This window comes from Haliotis rufescens, unplaced genomic scaffold, assembly GCF_023055435.1.
Source record: "Haliotis rufescens isolate VD_foot unplaced genomic scaffold, xgHalRufe1.0.p SCAF_41, whole genome shotgun sequence".
NCBI classification, from domain to species: Eukaryota; Metazoa; Mollusca; class Gastropoda; order Lepetellida; family Haliotidae; genus Haliotis; species Haliotis rufescens.
Window position 1 is genome coordinate 1991179 of NW_025964124.1, and position 22410 is coordinate 2013588.

The following is a 22410-nucleotide window of genomic DNA, read 5'->3' on the forward strand; positions in this document are numbered from 1 at the left end:
ACCTAAACCTTGGTACATTCAGGCTTCATACATCCGTGAACCCCTGCTTTACAACCCCGACAGCATAACATCTTGTTATTTGATGCCGCCTGTCTGGGTCATGTTCCCCGTAACCATGAGGCTTCCAATGGCGCCAGTATTTCACAACAAGTGCACATGTTGACATACACAAATCAATGAAGCCTGTATCTGAAGTTAAATGAAGCGTGTACACTATTTGATCTTTGAAACAAACTTACAACAAGTCTTGGAAAAAAGGTTACTGTGACATGTTTCAACAAAAGTATCACGTGTTAACCTAGGTTACAAAGTACATTCATTTCATTACTCCGAATATTGTTATCAACAATCCATTTCCTGTCAGGGAGTACAGACAATTATAGGAGTTCCCAAAGTGTGAGACATTATCCTGGCTGGGAAAGGTGTATATGTTCATCAGTGTATAATAACATTTGAACCATTTGGGGAATCCTGGTCTTTTGCATGAGTGAGTGAGTGAGTTGGATTTAACGCCGCTTTTAACATTATTCCAGTCACATCACGGCGTGTCAGCTTAATGTAGGAGGAAAGCCCCAAGTGACGCAGGTCTCAGACGTTTACCACTTCGGTGAAACCCACGAGCACGGATATGGTGCTGACAAACCTAGAAGCATAATCGGGGCGAACCGGGATTCGAACCCACAATCATAGGTTTCTGGCGTGTCAAAGGGACGCAACTCTGCACAGCGAATCGCGGCGACTTACACGACTGGGCCACCCGTGCCCCCTCTTTGGCATGACAATCCGATCCCATTTCATGGCCTCTTCACAATCAGCTTTGACATACTTCCACCGATGTTACCTTTGGTGTTGAATAGTCACGTCCATTGAAGATTATTATATCATTGCGCCAAATCATTTGTATATTTTAAAGTTTTGACAATAAGAATAATATACAATGTAAGCTCATATGTACGTTATAAAATCAAATCAAATCAATTCCGCACACTGGTGGGCCACACATTCAGGCCTGGAGGTGTAGCTTACTTATAACAATTGTTGATTCGTCCTAGTAATTTCCACTATCGATTCCCCCCCATCCTAATACTGCTTGGAAACGAATACAAGGGGCAAACGATATCGCCTCTGTAGGAACGTCACACCACTGTGTGCTAATCAACGGCAACCAGATCCAGAGAGTTGGGTGAGGCCACCCCCTTCCTTGAAAACCAAATGTAGCATCTTATCAATCGTTTCAATCAGTGGTTAATTACTTATATTATTTGTACATTATACAAGATTTTAAAAAATGTATCTCCCACACTGTGCATCTTCCATTACGTGTTATAATGATGTAATATAGGTGTGATATATGGTACGATGATATGTATGGTATGTTATGATATGATAATGGTATATGAAATAATACTATATAGTATGATCTTATAATAATGATACAATATGATATGATATTATAGAATATGTCGTATGTTATATGAAATTACAGGGTATGGTATTGTACTCTATGTGTGAAATTATGTGACTGTGTTGAGATGCGAGGTGGAATGACGTGAGGTGATTTGGTGAGATATGTACATAAATTGTATAAAATTGTTTATTCTTCAAATTGTACTATAGGCCTGTTGCCTCTTCAGTACGTGAAATAAAGATTAGACATGTAAGATTAAAATATGTATCTCCCCCACTTAGTCGAATCCGGGGGAAAACATGCTGTGTATTCAGGATATTTGCAATGTGGCAAAACACAGCGTAACCATTTATGTTGTCGTATTCATAATCGTTTCAGCTGTATACAATTCAATTAATAGCCATAGATGCAACTGCCTACCCATGTCCACCGGTGCGTGAACAACACATCTTATTCACGCTCAACCAGAACGATCTAATAGTTCGACAGAATATCACCTCCCATGTTCCCTTGAAAACAACCCTGAACGAGAAATGTTAGAACGCAGTATCACGTGTGTGTAAATAGCCACTGCATTCAAGGGCGTCAGCTCGACCGAGATAATCCTGCACAGATGGTAGGTTGCTTAACTACTATATAGACTGTTTGTTGTTGAGATATATTTTAGGTTTGGTTATGAATGAATATGTAGATTGTTAAATGTCAGTGTAATTTTTAAACAATGATTGCAACATTATTTCTGTTCCGATTCAGTAGTAGTTCACTGCTATTTGATGTAAGCAACGAAAGTCTCATCTCACATTTCACCGGACATTACATAACGACCAGTTTTTGTGTGAACCACACATATCACCCCAGATGCAGTCATGTGTATTGATTACACCCAGTTAATTAGGAGATAAACATACTGTGTTTTCAATGTAGAGCTAGGTTACCTGTAGATTTAACCGCACCAAATTGAATTTGGAACTGAACGCGCAGCGTGAGGTTTCAAATGTTAATTTCAGCGCGCTTGAGACGAAGATGCATGTACATGCAACATATATTATTGGACAGTTTATCTCAATTCTACCATGGCGAAATTTGGAGCGAATCCATTTTGAAAGAAAAGGATTGAGATGGCGAAAGAGGTGTTTCTGCCAATCTATGCAAAAGTATATTCACAGGTGATGGCCCAAGTCTGAAACCAACTGAAAGAAGTGGCACATTAGAGCCCTACTCTCTGGCATGCACACGAATTAATATGCTGAGAATCACAACCTACAAATACTTATATCATCACTTCAATTTATGTAATGGCTGTGAATCCTGTCTCATAAGTATAAGGTCTGCAATGCTGTTGCTGAAATAAACCATGTATTCAAATGGAGATATATTGTTATTTGAATCCTCTGACCAATCAACCACAATTGTTGTTTTCAAACACATGGAAGTTAGAAACTAAAATCAAACGATTTTACAATGTGTTCATTATACCATGCAATTTACCTCATCAGTTAGGAATATACGTAGCACTGGTGTTTTTATATTCACGTTTGTCTTCCAGTTTTAAGAAATTGAAGAAATCAGTATTCAATTCAATTCAATCCTTTATTGTTTGAAAAGCCACAGGCCCACATTCAGCGGAGTAACATAACATATTTTATAAGATACAAAGTCAAGGTATCAATTCACTTCGTAACAAAAACGCATGATGTATGTACAAAGCCAGTTGATTTTGTGTTAGAAGATCCTTGCAGGACAGTAATGAAGGCAATGTTATATCATTAAAATGAGATAAAGACCACTGCAGTAAGTACTTGCTCCTTAGATTTTCGTATATAGAGCAAATAAACATAAAATGCTATTCAGCTTCGACAACACTGTCACAGAACGGGCATAACCTTAGGAATTTCTAAGATGAAAATCTCCTTGTGTTAATTTTTATTTCATTCAGGCCAAGTCTAAAACGAATAATGATGCTACAAAATTCCTGTACCGTAGGTTTGATGAATAAGATTATGTGTGAAGCAATGACTTGAACTGGCGATAAGTATCATATCTTGAACTTTTGTAAATATCTGTATGTCATATCTGATGAAACATATCACTGGCACGCATGCGAAAGTGCTAAATGAATACATTTGTGTTACCAATTGTCTGGGAGAGCTAAATGAAACCAAAGCAATATGTAAAAAGCAAGGTACATATACAAGAAGCCCATGTGTTCTTTCCAAGACTATCGAGATTTACAAGCATATCGTAGGCTTTGTTGTAAAGTTGTAAACGGTGTTCAGTCATAATTATTATTTTACACCAATACTTCTAGCAACGAGTGTAAGATATACTGTACAATGGGAACCTCCCGCATTCTCCATAAACCAAATTACTTGGTGTTGACATACCAACCTTCAAAAACGTTTTACAAGCGGGAAGATAAACCTTTTCAATTGAAAAGAACTCTTTACCCATATAGTTAAATAGGTTGTATTTGAGAATCAAATAATTTCAAATATGTGTTTGCAGTAGCTCCAAGCTTAGAGATAACAGAGTGGACTTGTAACAGAGCTTTCTTTGCGCTGTTTGTGAGATTAATTACAGACTTATTCAGATTCAGTGTATGGGTAAACAATATGCCAAGGTATTTGTATTCATTCACAACATTAATACATTTACCTTTAAACAAACATTTCTCTCTTGCGGCCACTCGACCACCTCTACGAAATAACAGTATTTGTTTTATCAAGATTAACACTAAGTTTCCATTTATCTGAATATTGCGAAAGTATGTCAAGCTGCTTCTGTAGACCAATAACAGTACTAGACATCAAAATCATATCATCTGCAAAAAGTAGCATGAAAAGTTCTACTATGTCAGGGAAGAGCTGGACGCCATGTCTACCAGACTGCATGATATCAACATATAACTCATTAATGAAAAAATAAGAAAGTATAGGTCTTGAAACACATCCTTAGCGTAAGCCTTTTAGTATCACCATAGCGAAACACATGATTTTTACATTTGCATACATTGATTTAACAATGACAAGCATTTTGCCTCCCAAACCCTTATTTTTCAAACAATTTAGCTCTATTTACAGGCGCAAAGGCCTTTTTAAAATCAACAAAGGGCACTTACAACTTACATAAATATTTGTTCAAAAGTCGATTAATTCTTTCTAAGTCCCGCTTGAGTGTCAGGGATCAAAACTCCCATATTCCACCCCAGTGCTAATCTATAATTGATGATAGACGTAAATGCTTTACCAAGAATACTAGTGAGAGATATACCCCTGTAATTGTCAGGATTGTTTACGTTTCCATTCTTGAATAATGGCATAATAATAGAAGGAAAAGCACCTGTATAAAACATCTGATTGAAACATATGTCAGGCATATTGAGGCATAATATCAGGTAATCAGTCCTTAAACATTTCAGCTATAACACAATCAACCCCAGCAGATTTACGTGTTTTAAAGTGAGATATCGCATTAAATATTTCCGTTCCCGTGATTCCAACAGAAGCATGCCAATATCACTAAAAGTTTCAATGACGCCATTATTATCATGTTCAAAGGCCTCATTGTCTACAAAATATACAGAATCGTCATTTGAGAATAACTTCTTGAAATGATATAACAATTCTGTTTGGGATATAGATCCTCTGGGGGTAGAATGTCTGTGAAGAGAACGTATAGTGTTCCAAAATAATTTCGGACTGTAAAGTGCTGTTTAGCCGAACTAACCGTGGCGATTTTAGATGATATTTGAACTTTCTACAAAAGGTTTTATACACATTTCTCAGTTTACAGTAGCTTTTTCTGTTGTGTTCACTGTGACGACACCTACACCTTCTGAGAGCCTTTCTGGATTCACATCTTGCTGCCCTACATGCTATATTCAACTTTGGTTTATCGTGTTTATTTTTACCATACATAGTTTGTTTCTTCATACAGGACGCCAAGTCCAGAACCTACCGTACCAAATATGTAATCCCCTCCTCCACATTAGCTTCAATTTGATCGATCAAAGAATTTTCATGAATATGCAAGGACCCTCTCAGTGTTGTGATAAAAATACTTTCCTTCGATTCGTTCCATGAAAATGTACTATTCATAGAGTGAGTGAGTGAGTGAGTATGGTTTTACGCCGCTTTTAGCAATATTCCAGCAATATTACGGCGGGGGACACCAGAAATGGGCTTCACACATTGTACCCATGTCGAACCCGGGTCTTCGGCGTGACGAGCGAACGCTTTAACCACTAGGCTACCCGACCGCCCTATTCATAGAGACAGTATGTTGCCTGAAGTGTCTTCTGATAATGGCATGCATTTATTATGATAGTTTTTAGTTTTCGATGACACCTTGATGATACGGTTTGAGTTAAGGTTGAAGAGCATTAATTTCTAAAAGACCGAAGATACGAGTGCATACATATTGGAATGGTCTTGCATTCACTGGGTACACATATATACCATTGCCAAAAAACATAGCATGGCAGCGGATATGAATACTAGGACGTTTCGGTTGACTGATGAATCATCATACATGTTCTTCTGAAGTTTAAAATCAATCATCTTCTCTACTTGGTCAGCTGTAGAGGTGAGGATTCTGTCAAGAGCTCTCAGGTGAAGCAGCTTGGTGTTGGTGTCTGTTTCTGTTTCCGTCACATAATTCTTGACGTAACTGATGGCGTATGCTGGAATGCCTGTTTGGTCTGACATCGTCTTCACAGCTTCCTGTACTAGAGGTGATTTGTACAGGTTGGGGATGTTTCCTGGGTCCTTGAACTGCGGGTCACACTCATCCAGATGAGTCAGCACCAGGTGGTAGGACAGGGCTGAAGCAAAATACACCTGATCATTACCCAAATAAAGACTCTATAGTGTCTTGTACTGACCGTCAAAAGAACGTCCTCACTCATTTTCCATGGATCATTTTTGAAAACTTTTTATCTTTATATGAAGCCTCTTTTTATAGCTGGAATATTCTAGGTATGAAACAAGACGTAAATAACCTGAACAGTGATTTTGGTACATGACAGGTGTTGATGTTTTTTATAAACTGTTTACCAAAACGGCTTTACCTCTCACATACATATGAGGATTGAGACATTGTCAAGTGACAATAAGAAATCAAACAGTCAAATTCCAATACAAATGATTCAATGTTACACAGGTATTTTAAACCTTACCACAAACTCCAAATGACATTGACCTATAATAATATAATAATATTATCTATTCATATGTTAGAAATTTTATCCCGTGGTATGTAGGAGGCATTACATATTCTGTGGTTTACAGCAGGTGCATCAGTCAGATGCAACCAAACACTTAAGGAAACTCCCTTTACTGGATGCTGCCAAATTAGAAAGCCAGATTACCCACACAGTTTCACAATGGAAACAAAGTCAGTCTTTAAGGGCAACATCAGTCTTAACTTACCACCTTCTCCCCCTCTTCGTATGATGGCATTTAGTTGACGCTTCAATTCGTCACCCAGAGCGAGTCCATGGTGGAGAACCAGCACAACACATGATACGTCCCTTCGTGCCTCTTGCAGGTTGCCCTTCGCGTCAAGAGTTTTTGTTATCTTGAAACAAACAAATGGATATGAATCACAGTAGTATAATGAAGGTTGATTACATAACTATATGTTGCTATATAAGTGCAATAAGAGCGCGACGTTAAACGACATTACAGCTCATTTCACATAAATATATATTTCAGTATTTACTTCGACCATATCCTTAATATTAAGCTAATGATGGTACTTAGTAGTGTTTACCTGGGCATCAAAGCGAACCCTGCCAGACACAATGTCTTCAATATTCTCCGTTTTGAGATCACTGGATTCAAATATTCCTGGCATGTCAATAATCCAGTGAGGTCCATATTGTGAAGCCTGAAACTGTAATTATGGTTGTTATTCCAATGGACTAACAACACGGGCAAAACAAGTTAATGAAATGCTATTTCCAGTATGTGTTGGAATTCAAGTTCTGGACATGCTACAGGTGGGACAGGATATGCTCACCTTTTCGTGAATACCATATATTTACACAGTCATGTTCATGTTATAGTCGGAATCAATCCTACAGTCAACTGTTGGAAGATATTTCTGATGAATATTGATCTTTTTTGGTCGCGAAATTTAGACCTACAGTGGAAGTGCATAAATAATTATAAAGTTTGGTGACAGAAATATCATTAGAACATAGTTGAACTCAACACCAGGAATCAATAGTCACCTCAACACAGAATAGATTATGAAAGAAGAGGTATTTTATTGAATGGAATGGAAATGTTTATGAAATTACCAAGAGTAATCAGTAAATGAACAGTTAGGATAATTTCAGACTTGTGGAAAAGGGAAAGTACACACACTGCCAGTAAGTGAACTGCCGATACTACCAACTGCGTAGTAGTTTGCAGGTGTGGCAGAATCCTTCAGTGCTGCTCTTAGGCCATTGCAGAAGGATGACTTTCCAGTACCGCTGGGACCAAATATCAGGATCTTCCCATGTATCAGCCTCCCTCCCTTGTCATACTTGTGTTCATGAAACTTGTCTCGGAGTCGTTGAACCTCCTGCAGGGTACATAAATGAAAGCAAGATAAGATAAGTATTTAAATATGTGTGACCTAAACAGAGGGCTGTTCAACCCTATGCAAGAGTTTGATTATGATATTTTGCTTTCTCTCATTTTTTCAAAGCAGGCAAATGTTTCGAAATTGATACCTGTGATGTCCAGACTGTTCTTTCAGTATTCTTTGGCCCCCATGCAAACTGCTGCAAATGTAAAAGCAAGAATCTAAGAACATGAAAATCATCATTCTTCAAAGGTTCATGCGGATACATATGGCGTCGAACTCATGTATCACACAGTATATTTTAACATGACCTGTTCTTCCCCGGATCTTCATGGGTTCATCTGACTGAACCTTTTGGGGGCATCATATGAGTACTAGCCTCGGTGTTGGTCTTGACAATATTTAGGAGGAATCACTTACATCCCTGGAACATTACTTCCCAAATGAAGCTGCCACAGCAATGGACCTAGTGTATATATCATAATCTATAAGTCCTAAAACATTGCATGTTTATTGTAAGTATTTGTAACATTACATAGGAATTTTCAAATATTGAAAACACCGCGCATACAAACCACACATGTGGAACTCATGGCACACATGTATACTTGTTGTAAATACTCTCACATATATTATGCTGATTTTCATACAGTGAGCTGTTCATCTGGTTACATCGGTATTTCAAAGTTTTGATTGTCAGCGTTATTCAACTCTTGTGGCAAGCAAACAATTCCTTGCAATGTCTGGGGCGGTCGGGTAGCCCTGTGGTTAAGATGTTCTCTCAACACACCGAAGAAGCGGGTTCGATTCTCATCAAGGGTACAATGTGTGAAGCCCATTTCTGGTGTGTGTCCTTGGCCAACATACTGTTTGAATGTTGCTAAAATCAGCATAAACCAAACTCACTCACATTGCAATGTCTGAGCCTCAAAGGAAGTTTGATAAGCATTAAAATATTCACAACTTTTCAATTTTTGAGGTCGGACGAAAATTGTCAAACATGACACATCAGTCACCACACAGTGTCAAATGCAAAGTCTCTATGTTGACTTGAACCATATATTCCCGTGTTTGTTTTCATGTGAACACTTTATTTGCCTTTGTGTGGTTTTCTAAAGGTTTCCACTGGTGGAGCAGAAGAAAAAATAAAGACGCTTAATATGATTATGGATAGGATTTTCTAGTATGGTAGTATATAACACACGTCTGTTTATATAGGCATCAACAATGTCTTTGTAAAGACTGTTCGAATATAACTCATAGAGGCCTACTTAACCTGTCGGACATCTGTTTAGGAATTGAGATTCATTTTGTTGCAATTTCACACTTACCATTAAACATGCATCTCTCCTTTTCTTTTCCTCTCTCTCATCCTGAAGTCGTTGTTTTTCTTTCTGAACAGATTCCATCTTAAGATTCATCCCCTCAATCTGTCCTGCTGTAGTTGATGATTTTCTGGCTTCTTTTTCTGCACGTTCTATTGCCTTTTCTGCTCTCTCTCTGTGTCGCTTGGTCATTTCCAGCGCCTCAAGCGCTCTTAGGTGTTCCTCTTGGGCTTTTTCTTCAGCTTGGTGAGCTCTTTTCCCACTTACCATTGCCTCTTGCTTTAATTTTTCAGCGGCCATCCTTTCTGTTTCAGCACGTTCCCTTTCCATGTTTGCTCTTTGATTTTCCTTTTGGGCCTGTTGTTCAGCAAGTCTAGCTCTTGCTGAACTTATAGCTGCCTCTGCCTTTGCTTCTTCAGCAGCTCTCTTGTCCTTTTGGGCTTTTGCTTCAACTTCCGCAGCTCTTCTTGAAATTACATTTGCATCTGCCTTGGCTATAGCAGCATTCCTCCTTTCCTTTTCTGCACGTTCCCTTTCCTCATTTGCTCTTTGGTTGTCAATCCTGGCTTGTTCTTGCGCATGTCTAGCACTTATTGCACTTTCAATTGCTCCTGCCTTGGCTATATCAGCATCTCTCTTTTCCTGTGCTGCACGTTCCTTTTCCTCATTCGCTCGCCTGCTCTCAGCTCTCGCCGCCTCTTGTGCCTTGGCTAACTGTTTTAATGCATTTTTATTCAACTCAACAGTAAGCATTAGTCCACCTATGTATCATAACGACCTATGATAGTAATACAACTACGTGACTGGTGCAATATGTCATGCCATTAAAGCATGCTATGATCTGGACCTAGTCTAACCCTAGTACAATTCAATTTCAGGAAGTGTTTTGTTGAATTTATCATTTTGCTTCACAACTTTTATACATTACCATCTTGCTTTTTCATAAATCGCATGAAATACATTGTTTACAAGCAGCAGCTAATAGTTTGGGTATCAGTTGTACACAATTGATCATATAGTTTCATTTTGCTTCATTGTGTTATTGAGTCAATTTCATGCTTTTAGGTGAAAAATTATGAAGTTAAACATTTTTTATACAGCTTGTTTATCAATATATACAGAATGGGTAGATAAGGTATTGCTTATTGTGAATTTTGAAAACCTAGAGGAGATTCCGGAGAAAAATATGTCCATAAACATCAGGTCAACAGTTCATGCAAGTTGAAATTGATGCCCTGTATAAAGAGTAAAAAAGCTGTTTAAATGCATTAAAACGCCCTGTGCATCAAACTCAACATATACCTTTACTTTGCTCATTTTTATATTAAATGAAAATGACAGAACTCGCATCTTTTGTGATTATCTTCCCTCACTGAACAAAATAAATGGTTTCGAAAGAAACCTTAACTGTTACTTACCTCCTCGGCCGAAACTGCAAGGCAATCATATGGAAGTTGCAATTTGGTAAAGTGAGCACGTGTTATTTTTTTACATATTATTCACCACCAGTGTAAGTATTTTGGTTTCAAAAACTGTCAGTGAAATAAAAATCGGTTTTGAATTTCCATCGTTACCATCATATAGCCTGAAAGCGTCAATAATGATTGATAATATCTGGTTAAGATGATATGAACTCGTTGGGTAATACTTCTTTTGTGAATGGCAAGACAAGTGCACAGTAGCAATGAGTCAAGATATCAGATAGTTGTAGTGAATCACACAGTAAAGGTAATACAGCTGGAGCTATATAAAAAAAGCCAGGGGTAGCATGTAGTCCCTAGGTCCATAGTTTTATGATTTGAGTGACATGAAAGTATATGTATATTTACCATAGCCAAACCAGCTCATGCTTTATTGATATGCTGAAAAAGAGGCAGAATCGTTATTTGTCATGAGTCTATGTATATTCATGGTCACGTCTCCAAATGGACGATTTTGTGTTACTGTTTGTAGCATGTCCACGTGGGCTGATAATGTGATTTTCAGCAAGCTGAGGCATTGTGTAAGCTTAATTTATAGCTAAACAGTCACTGTTCAAATCAAAAACGACATGTGTGAGTATCATTCTCCCAACAAACACGAAAACATCCAAATTGGTCGCAATGCACATGCACATGCACATGCAAATTGTGAATCACCATGAGGTTGAGATATCTTTGTGATTACATACTGACTAATGTTTAGTTTCAGAATAAATCTATTTTCAGTAAACTTTATATGAAGCACAGTTTCTTGTTTTCCGTTTATATGTTTACAAATTAACAGCTATTCAAAAGTATGTTATAATAATATCCATAGATAAAAACAAACTGTTGACATGAGAAACAATAAACCTTTCTGAAGATGGATCGAGGTAAAAGACAGGGTTACATCTATTCCTTTTTAACTTCTCCAATGAAGGACAAGTTCAAGTGATAAGTTAACTTACGTTGTGATGCGGCCTGCAGGGAATAACACGTCGTACCAGCTGGGTGAACACACATTTACTGAAACAGGTTTCCAGGGGCGGCGGTATAATAGGACGATTTCTTCTATCTAGGTTGTATGCAGCACCTATCAAGCTGACAAACCTGATCGATGTGAAAGTTAAAGTCAACATCCAGTTGTTTCTGTTGCTTGGATGGTGAGTTGACGTAGTTGAGTTACATGCTTCAGTACTGTTTTTCATACAATCTATTAACTAAAAATGGTGGCTGAATATGTCACTAAGATATATCAGATGGAATCATTACACATTTGCTTAGAAAATAGCCTTTGTTCTCAACCAAGCAAAGTTTCCTGTGAAGCTTTGGTGTCATTAATTTTTAAAGACATAGTTGTCTCTAGTGCCTTTGTTGTCAACAGGGATGCATGAAGAAGCTCATGTTGTAATCCATAATACAATTTTATCTATAATCTGACATCTGTTAACTCTCATTGTACCCCAAGCAGCTGAAAGAACCTTTTACGTTCTCTTCATTGCATTTTTCGTTCTGCTTAAGTAACTGTGCATATATATACTAGCCACATAAAGAAAATGTGCACGAAGAAAATATATTCTGGATTGAAATACAACACAGCAAGAACAAAATGATGCAGACGCTGTAGCAGCTGATAATCGGACCATAAGAAAATGTCAACGGGACCTGAACAACATCTGTTATGATGACGCCAAAAGATCAAAATGGAGTAGGGGGTCAAACGACAAAGTCACAAAGTCAATAACAGGTATGACCACCCTGTGCGTGAATCACAGCAGTGCATCGGTGACGCATGGAGTCCACCAAATGGGCATGGAAGGCCTGGGGAATGGCCTGCCATATCCTCCTCAAATCCTGTGTCAAGTCATGGACGTTATCTTGAGGATGTGGAAGACGACGCAGACGGCGCTCCATTTCATCCCACAAATGCTCTATTGGGGAGAGATCTGGAGAATTTGCAGGCCATGGCAGTAACATGACATTGTTATGGTGAAGGAAATCCATTGCGACCCTAGCCGAGTGAGGACGAGCGTTGTCCTGTTGAAATGTCAATCCCGGGCCATGACGTCGCAGAAATAGGAAGGACCACAGGCCTCAGAATCTGATCGCTGTAGCCAACACCGGTGAGATTGCCCTGAGCAACCACCAAAGGGGTTCGGTGCCGTGCTGTTATCCCACCCCAAATCATCACAGAGCCACCTCCAAAACGATTCCTCTCCACAATACAGTTGCGTGCATAACGTTCTCCCGAACGCCGGTAGGCACGTTGGTGCCCGTCACTGTGGTAAATGTTGAACCTTGATTCATCTGTAAAGACAACATTTCTCCACCATATTCTAGGTTGGCGAACATGATTTCAACTCCATCTTAGAAGGTTGACTCGATGACGGTGTGTCAGGATGGGACGTATGGCAGGGCGTCGTGGTCGAATCCCGTACTGACGTAAACGATTCCTGACAGTGTTAGGATGGATACGGCGCAGTCCAGGAATTGTCTGGGACGTCGTTACTGCCGTTTGGAACCTGTGTCGGAGATGTGTAACTCGAATCCATCTGTCCTGTCTTGAAGTCGTTACTCGGTGGTCGGCAACGTCATTTGTGTTCTGATAACGCCTCACCAATGCCGATATCGTGTTGCGATGGCATTGGAAATGTGTTGCCACCTGTTGTTGCCTCGTTCCCGCTCGGATCATTCCAATGGCTTCATGACACTGTGCAGCTGTCAATCTTGGCATGATTTGCTTGTGATATGCTTGTGTCTGCGCCTGAGAAGTTTAGAATTTTTGAATGACCACAGATCATGCTTTCCAAAGTGACAGCGAATTTTGAGTTGCACATGATGTGTACAGCTGCACAGGATGCACGTGCAGTAACACATTGCACGTCCATAGGCCCCAATCAATGACGTCATATCGCATGGCACGTGCATGAGCGTTTGAATGTCTCAAATAATTGCTGTGTTCAAACCTATATTTCATATATGGACAGTGTGCCCTTATATCTATATTTTCTCCGTGCACAGTTTCTTTATGTGGCTAGTATATATTGGGGGCGTTTTTATTGAGTGAGTGAGTGGGTATGGTTTTACGCTGCTTTTTAGCAATATTCCAGCAATATCACGGCAGGGGAGACCAGAATGTCGGGAATCGCACCCGGGTCTTCCGCGTAATGAGCGAACGCTTTAACCTCTAGGCTACCCGACCGGCCCCGTTTTTATTGAAAGAAAATGATTAACTGTATATTCAGGAAAATGCATTTCTGATGATATGAGGTCAATCATAAATTATTTTATCATGAAAAAACATTTTCTCAAACATGTTTACAACCTTCTTTGACTCTGAATGGCATGTAGACTACAATACATAAAGTGACAAAACCTTTTCCATATCCAATATGAATGTCCTCATAAAAAAGAGTTTATACGACTCCTGCTATATATCGCAAGCATGTGTTTATGCGTATGTGTGAATATGAAATAGTAATGATACCAGGTCTTCTTAAAATGGTGAGCGTATCCTACCCCAGCCGGTGAGCCACTCACAAACACTTGCAAATGCAAGTCAATTGTTCACCTGAAATGTCCTCTACATGTCTACCAAAAAATGTTTACTTTGAATGTTGTAATCTTGATTAAACATCTACTGAGTAGCAGTCGGATGAATCTCTTTGAAATTTTGGTAGAAAGAGCACGCTCGATCGATCTCAAAAGTTGTGAATTGTGAGGATTTGGAGCTGATGGAATACTGCTCAGCATGTAGGGAAAGTAAAAGTCATCCCTCTTGTCATTTAAAGTCTTGTCGACTCTCTCTGAATATGTATGCATTGATCTAAATATGAAACAGATGAGGCGGTCTCACTGGTCTCCTTTATTTCTCGTTCAGGTAGGTTAGGCAGTGGAAGGGCATAGACTATTTGATGGTAATTGAACGATATATAATCAGCGACATACCGAGGCCTAAGTTAAACTTCTTGGCAAAATTACCTTGTTTTGACTTAGCCAATCTAAACAGAAATTCCGATACATGAAGAAACAGATCCGCAAGAAGTGGTGACCATGAGATCCCTACTCCTTGCCTAAATGTCTTATCCCCAAATTTTACGTAGTTATTATTAATAAAGAAGTCCACAAAAATATGCCAGAAAATGTTTCTGTGAAGTTATTCTGTGAAACAAAACACTTTTAATTTTGATGATTTAATCAGCATACAGAGATGTCATTCATATTCCTAAACATGTTAACATGTCTCATGGTATAAACATATGTAGCAAATTAATGTATGTCAAGACTTTTATGTTTCAGATATGTCACTGCCACTTCATGTTCTGCCTACCACTAGTTATGATGACAAACTCAAGAAGTCTTTCATGCACCAGCTGTCACTCCATGTTGAGCTGAACAGGGAACTGTCCGCCACTGTTTCGCCGCCGCACATTGTGATATTCCGGCCTCAAGGCAGACCGAACGATGAATTTGAAGGAATGGTTCTACCTTTCCTTCAGAAATGTAAGATTTGTTGTAAATGAAAACAAAAGATCAGCTACTCTGCCATGGCGGGTTTCGATTGTATCTAAATCTTATCTGAATGTGAAATGAAGGACTTTAAGACAAATATATTTTTTTAAACATGCGACTTTCGAAAAAGGAAGTTATGTCCTTCCATCGTTAATATGAAGATGATCTAAGATTAGGGAATACATCATAGGCATAGCTTCAAGATCCACAATGATACAAATGTAACAATTTGTAGATGAAATAGATAAAGAGGCCTTTAGCCAATCAAACTTTCACTCTAATGGTTTTTTTTTTCATTTCAGGTGGTCCAAGTAGCGACATTATTCTCTTCACTGCCTTCACAACATCACAGCAGTACCGACGTGGCTTCAGCCCAACTTGTGTATCAAGCTTCAAATACACGGACAAACTTTTTATCACGTCCGGACATCTTGATACACAAATTAACAAGTCCACATTTAAACGACTTGGGGATATCCTTATGACACAATATAGCTTCAAGGTATGTACAAGTCATAAAACATGTCCAGTATGTATAATTCAAGAGAGGTGACACTGTGGAACCAAATCACCACTTTCCATTATAAATGCATAGCAAGAGTTTATTGCTTCAAATACGAATATGATGTTTAATGTACTGGCAGATTTCTGATGATCAGTCGCAACTTGGAAGGGACGCGGAACCAGTACATCACACACGAGGCCAAGGTAATTGCATTTTGATATCGATATTCACACATACGCATTTTTATGATGACAATGTTAGCAGTACTGGTGCAATAGACAACATTAACATTAACATTGCTCCGTCTGATTAACATATGGATGTCGAATTGTATTAATAAAGGAAGATCTCTAATACATACAGATATGGAAAGCAATGCGAACAACCAAGTGGACAATGTCAGCTCTTCTTGTCGTGACGCGAACAATCGAGAGGACAATGTCATTTATTCTCGTATTGATGACAACAGCCAAGTGGACAAAGGCATCTCTGCTTGTTTTGATGCCAACAGCCAAGTGGACAAAGGCAGCTCTGCTTGTTTTGATGCCCACAGCCAAGTGGACAAAGGCAACTCTGCTTGTTTTGATGCCCACAGCCAAGTGGACAAAGGCAGTTCTGCTTGTTTTGATGCCAACAGCCAAGTGGACAAAGGCAGCTCTGCTTGTTTTGATGCCCACAGCCAAGTGGACAAAGGCAGCTATGCTTGTTTTGATGCCCACAGCCAAGTGGACAAAGGCAGTTCTGCTTGTTTTGATGCCCACAGCCAAGTGGACAAAGGCAGCTCTGCTTGTTTTGATGCCAACAGCCAAGTGGACAAAGGCAGCTCTGCTTGTTTTGATGCCCACAGCCAAGTGGACAAATGCAGTTCTGCTTGTTTTGATGCCAACAGCCAAGTGGACAAAGGCAGCTCTGCTTGTTTTGATGCCCACAGCCAAGTGGACAAAGGCAGCTCTGCTTGTTTTGATGCAAACAGCCAAGTGGACAAAGGCAGCTCTGCTTGTTTTGATGCCCACAGCCAAGTGGACAAAGGCAGCTCTGCTTGTTTTGATGCCCACAGCCAAGTGGACAAAGGCAGCTATGCTTGTTTTGATGCAAACAGCCAAGTGGACAAAGGCAGCTATGCTTGTTTTGATGCAAACAGCCAAGTGGACAAGGACAACTCTGCTTGTTTTGATGCCCACAGCCAAGTGGACAAAGGCAGCTCTGCTTGTTTTGATGCCCACAGCCAAGTGGACAAAGGCAGCTCTGCTTGTTTTGATGCCCACAGCCAAGTGGACAAAGGCAGCTATGCTTGTTTTGATGCCCACAGCCAAGCGGACAAGGGCAGCTATGCTTGTTTTGATGCAAACAGCCAAGTGAACAAAGGAGACTCTACTCAAAGTCTTGTCAGCAGCAAAGTAGAGAACCTTGATTCCACTGCAGGTTTCGCTAACAGGCAAGAGGGAAAAGGCGGATATTCTGGTAGTGATGCCAAAAGCCAAATGTACAAAGGCAACTCTACTGGACATGTTGTCAATAGTCAGGTAGACGAAGGCAGACCTTCTTCTTCTTTTGATGCCATCAGCCAAATTGAGAAAGAAACATCTGTAAGAAGTAATGCCAACAGCCATGTGACCAAAGGCAACGCTACTAGATACAGCAAAATTGAGAAAGCCATGTCTTCTGGTAATGATGTCAACAGGCAAGATGACAAAAGCAAAGTTACTGAATGTGAAATTGACAGCTTTGTGGATAAACGCAACTTTGCTGGACACGTTGCCAACAGCCAAGAGGACAAAGATAGTTCTTGTAGTGATGCCAGGAACCAAGTGGACAAAGGCAGTTCTCCTTGCAATGATGCCAACAGCTATGTGGACGAAGGGGTCTCTACTAAAAGTCAGGCCAGGAGCCAAGTAGAAAGCGGTAATTCTGCTGAAAGTGTTGCAAGCAGCCAGGGCGAGAAATGCAGAACTTCTGGAAGTGATGCCAACACCCAAGTGGACAATGGCAGATCTATTCTAGATTCCGAAACTGGAAGCAGGCAAAATGTCGATGACATTGGTGAGTTTTCAGGAACGTCAATTATTAGCCTTTGCATATGCTATGTAAAGCCCCATTAATCTTAGCTCTATGGCTCCCAGAAACTGTCCTGAGCAAAATATTTCCAGATTACAAGTGTTACGTGGTATGTATATGTATGTTATCAATGGTAATTATCATGAATATACAGTTTCTGATTCAATGTGTGCGACTGTATCAAACATGTGTTCTGGGATATTTCAGAGAGATTACGGAGGATAAAGCAAGACATAGAGAGAGAGACAACTGCTTTGCAAGAGAGGGTGGAAAAAAAGTACCACTTGCCACCAGGGAAGCTGCTGACAATACTTGATGAGGTGCTGATATTTCTTGACCACAGACAAGAGGTAATATATATCACATGATCTAGGATATTATACTTTTTCATTACCCATATCTTTCTTATTGTACAAGTCAAATGGACATACTTCCTCCGCTGAAATATAGCGTAACTCTGCACTCATGTGGGCATTGGGGTTCAGAGTACGCATATCACACCAGCTGTATGGACTGGGGATCTGAAAGCCAGGCTCTCTGATCATCATCCTCCTGCGATGGCATATGCTATTGCTCCAGGTTTCGGTTACAGTATTATCTGAATCAGATTCGATTATTTACAGGAAAAAGGTGACATAAATTGAAAATTGCTAATTAACACTGAAAGGTAAAAGTATGTAGGCACCATTTCAGGTTATAACCCAGAGGCTAGAAACGGTCTTCCTAACACCGACAAAACTTCAAAAGAAGCTGTTATTTCAGTAAAGATTAGACAGATACCATTCATGTGTGGCTACCGACAAAGGGTTTAATGTTTATGTTGATGTTTATGATTATGTTGCAATTACAAAAGGTGACATCTGACTCAAAGGAAATTATGCAACTTTGAAGAACTACTTTGATTACAAGTAAAACATCAATTTAATGTTTCAAAGGCATTTCTCAGGGGTGTACTGATGACTAAGTCAGACACAATCAATGTAGAAATTATTACATCTATCACAGTAAAATAAAGAAGTTGTTACCCATAAATCATAATAATTTATATATTCTGTATATACTGATATATCAACAAGCAGCTACAGCATCGAAGCAAGCCCACGCTAATATGTGCTGTCCCTGCCAATTAATTGAATAACACCAAATTCGAAACAATCGCGATGGTAAATGAAGATATCGCGATGGTAATCATCATTTCCCTCTTACAATTCTGAAATGTTTTGGGGTTAACCTAAAACAGTCCTCCCATCTTGAAAACCATTGCTTTAGTTTTATCTAAATTAACATGTAAATATTAGTCAATGCAATATTTCTCCAAAACATTCGTTTCTGCCAATATCTAACAGGATAATTCCTTCTGCCAATCATAAAGGTAACAATCGCGTCAGACGAGGGTGTTAGATTCCTGTTTAGAAATGGACTGACTCCAAGTGGACATGGAGTTATGAGTTATCAAATCTGACACAATATCTTACTGACTTATGGATTGATTGAACACATCCTATGTTGGTTTTTGTTTCAGATACACGTTTTTCTTTTAGGACTATGCGCGGATTATTACGATTAATACTGGCGAGAATTGAAAAAATCCACAAACAGTTGATAAATAGACAGTAATTTTCGAGTGGAATGACGGATTAAATGTCCAGAGTGAAATTAAAGTTGTAAGTGCTGAGCCGTTTAATTAAGAAACTTTAAAGACAAGAAACATGAAGCGAAGTCGCATTTCATCATATTAATACGTGTGTGAAATGGCACCGAATTTGTGGAATTTTACCTGATCATATAAAATAGACACTCAACACTAAGATTCCGCAAATGCGAAATAGTTCGCTTGAGAGGCATTAGTCCTTCGAAAATTAAAGCAATATGGTGGCGATAAATATACATTTTGATTCATGTATGATAGTACAAAAATGAATTCAAAATGAGTTGGCATTGTTGCTTGAGCTTGTGTCTTACGTTTTGAAACAACTGTCAATGTCACTTTCTTTCGATCTCTCGCCCACTGTCATAGAATCCGTTTTATACTGCGACAAGATCTTCACAAGATTGTTCACTTTTATCGTGGATAGGAATATTGACTTTTTTTAAATGCAAGGATAGCTGACGATTTAGTCAATCACATTTACTGTACTTAAATCTTTTTTTTTTATCTTTGTATAGTCCATTATTGTAAACAACATGTGTTACTGATATGTTTTTGTCATTAATAAAAACAATATTTTTAGAACGAATTATGTTGTAGATATTAAAAGACAAAACTCAAACACTTGTTTTTTTAAAATCATGAATGAACATGGAAATGAGAAATAAGTAGTTCCGGCCATGCAGTATTAACCAATGAGGTTACAGGATTTTTTAAACAGCTGATCGGCTTTAAAGCGACTGTTTGAATGTAAGGGTACAGGAAAAAAAATACCCCGCATCTCCCTTCTGATATGGCTTATAAAGCTTTTGCTTACCTGGACATCATTCAATTATGACTGTAATATCCAGACTGGGATTTTATAATGTGTGCATACGCAGTACACCAATATATTGATATTAAGGACAGACACGTTGAGTTTACAGTTTACAGTTGGATGGACATCTCCCTGCTTGTGTAATGGAACAGTTTACTGGCTCCCCAGGAGTATGCTTTTTCAGCATTAAATATAACTGTAAGGTGTGTGACAAGAATATCACTGGCATATTTAAAGAATTCAGCAATTAATAAGTCATTGCCAGCTGATTTAGAATATTTGCGGGTATTAATACTACGGATTACTTCGTCTTGTGGTCCATGTCAACAGTGTCAATAAATTCTTGACACGATCCGTCAATATCCAAGATATTTAGGAAAAGCACCATCCATTGACTCATTGATTTCTGTCTCGTCGCACAATTTTAGATGATTCCAGTCATCAACATTCTTGCAATGTCAATATACTGCATTAACCCCATTCAAAATTGGTTTGGAAGCACGATCTAGGAGTCTAGAAGATTGTTGGCCCAAGTTGTACAAGAGATACTGCTACTCTTCATACAAGACTTTACAGGATCATTTTTCATATTTTACAGGCAGCTGCAACTTCAGAAATAAAGGGGAAATGTAAGTTTATGACGGAAGTATATTATCAGAGAATAACATCAGGAGTATTGTAACAGTTTCCCTCGTGATAGTGAGTGAGTGAGTAGGGTTTTACGCCGCCTTTAGCAATATTCCAGCAATATCACGGCGGGGGACCCCAGAAATTGGCCCCTCATGATAGAGTGAATAATGATGGGGGATGTAATTTAACATTCATTGCAGGTGTAACTTGCAAGGTTCATAAAACGTTGTCATTATCAGTATTTTGCTAATGGCACACGTATATATTAGTCACCTTTAACGTTTGTAATATTATAAGAATATAATAGAAAGATTACATGCATACTAAGTGATGTTCAAATATACACCAAGAATGTTGAGCAAAATCAATACCATTAAGTTTCTGTATGCCATCTTACTAACTTCCTAACAATGTGACGCCTATGCATTTACTGACAATTTGTTTTGTGGGTGTAGATGTGATTATAATGAAAGTTCTAAACTACTCCAGCTCTGCTCGGACACGAAATGGCCGGCACAATTGAGAACAGACTAGCGCTGGATACAGGGTCACTAAATAACATCTTACAAGCTGTGCTAAAGGTACCATTCATGTCAGATCTGTTAATTTCTGAAAGTACACAACTCTGCACAGGTAATTCTGGCGAATTGGCGCTCCTTTGTTACAAGGACGATACATTACTGTAGTTCTATGTTTTCGACAACCCAGAGTTCAGTTTCATGTAAATGTAAATTGAATTCACATTTTTTCTACAGAAAATCAACTTATCTGAATTGATTAGAGTAAGCTGCTTGTCTTATTTCATATAATGTTTTGGAGCTTATCAGTGGTGGCCATATGGGAGAAACGCTACAGATGTCGCCATGATATGCACGTGTGACCTGTGTGTTGAATGTTTCAGGAACCGGTGAAGTGGTGGAAGAAGTTGTTCTTTTGGAGATGAAAGTGACACATGGCGCATCCACATGGGCAAACTGAAGATAACAGATACATGTACATGACGGAGGAACACAATGAATGTCAGTTTCAGATCTTGTAAAATCTGTAGGATGATAAATATCAACAACTTAACTACCAGCATAATTGAGGGATATTTGCAGCAAGTTAGGTCATTGTCAGCAATATTCCAGATATACCACGTCAAACTACACATGATTGAATCTTGGGCCAGGCAAACCAGGAGCATCTCTGTTCCATTTAAGAATCAAAATTTGAGTCTGGGTCAAGCAATGCAGTAGCGAGTAAGGATAAGAATCATGGATGAACAACTTCTGTATTACAATTAGGAGGGGGCACGGGTGGCCCAGTCGTCTAAGGCGCCGCGATTCGCTGTGCAGAGTTGCGTCCCTTGGGCACGCCAGAAACCTATGATTGTGGGTTCGAATCCCGGTTCGCCCCGATTATGTTTCTAGGTTTGTCAGCACCATACCCGTGCTCGTGGGTTTCACCAAAGTGGTAAACGTCTGAGACCTGC

The 22410-nt window shown here is 39.1% G+C and overlaps 2 protein-coding genes across 5 annotated transcripts; one reads left to right on the top strand and one right to left on the bottom strand.

The window, feature by feature from the left end:
* Nucleotides 1-1916: 1916 nt before the first annotated feature.
* Nucleotides 1917-22235, top strand: LOC125372512. Of its 3 annotated transcripts, XM_048382794.1 has the most exons (10): nt 1917-2024; nt 11849-11932; nt 15069-15272; nt 15584-15783; nt 15926-15989; nt 16150-17826; nt 18049-18191; nt 20905-20935; nt 21426-21517; nt 21838-22235. In XM_048382794.1, exons 3-10 carry the CDS (start codon nt 15071-15073, stop codon nt 21877-21879), a joined length of 2451 nt encoding a protein of 816 aa, XP_048238751.1. In that variant the 5' UTR covers nt 1917-2024; nt 11849-11932; nt 15069-15070; the 3' UTR covers nt 21880-22235. The 3 variants fall into 3 exon arrangements, with proteins under 3 accessions (XP_048238751.1, XP_048238753.1, XP_048238752.1); XM_048382796.1 differs by lacking the exon at nt 11849-11932; XM_048382795.1 differs by lacking the exon at nt 1917-2024 and having other exon boundaries at nt 11840-11932.
* LOC125372513 lies at nt 5623-11816 on the bottom strand. 2 transcript variants are annotated; one of them, XM_048382798.1, is made up of 9 exons: nt 11738-11816; nt 11139-11171; nt 10728-10741; nt 9316-10023; nt 8133-8183; nt 7778-7981; nt 7181-7303; nt 6838-6985; nt 5623-6230 (listed from the first exon to the last, which is right to left on the bottom strand). In XM_048382798.1, the coding sequence occupies exons 2-9, from the start codon at nt 11155-11157 to the stop codon at nt 5845-5847; spliced, it is 1653 nt and encodes a 550-aa protein (XP_048238755.1). In that variant the 5' UTR covers nt 11158-11171; nt 11738-11816; the 3' UTR covers nt 5623-5844. The 2 variants fall into 2 exon arrangements, with proteins under 2 accessions (XP_048238755.1, XP_048238754.1); XM_048382797.1 differs by lacking the exons at nt 10728-10741; nt 11139-11171; nt 11738-11816 and having other exon boundaries at nt 9316-10721.
* Nucleotides 22236-22410: the final 175 nt, after the last annotated feature.

Coding starts and splice junctions, on each gene's coding strand:
- LOC125372512 (XM_048382794.1), top strand. CDS start 15,071: ATGTCACTGCCACTTCATGTTCTGCCTACCACTAGTTATGATGACAAA. Junction 15,990..16,149: donor ACATCACACACGAGGCCAAG/GTAATTGCATTT, acceptor TAATACATACAG/ATATGGAAAGCAATGCGAAC. Junction 18,192..20,904: donor TTCTTGACCACAGACAAGAG/GTAATATATATC, acceptor CATATTTTACAG/GCAGCTGCAACTTCAGAAAT.
- LOC125372513 (XM_048382797.1), bottom strand. CDS start 10,062: ATGCTTACTGTTGAGTTGAATAAAAATGCATTAAAACAGTTAGCCAAG. Junction 7,304..7,777: donor GCAGTTCACTTACTGGCAGT/GTGTGTACTTTC, acceptor CCATAATTACAG/TTTCAGGCTTCACAATATGG. Junction 6,986..7,180: donor GGGTTCGCTTTGATGCCCAG/GTAAACACTACT, acceptor GTTTGTTTCAAG/ATAACAAAAACTCTTGACGC.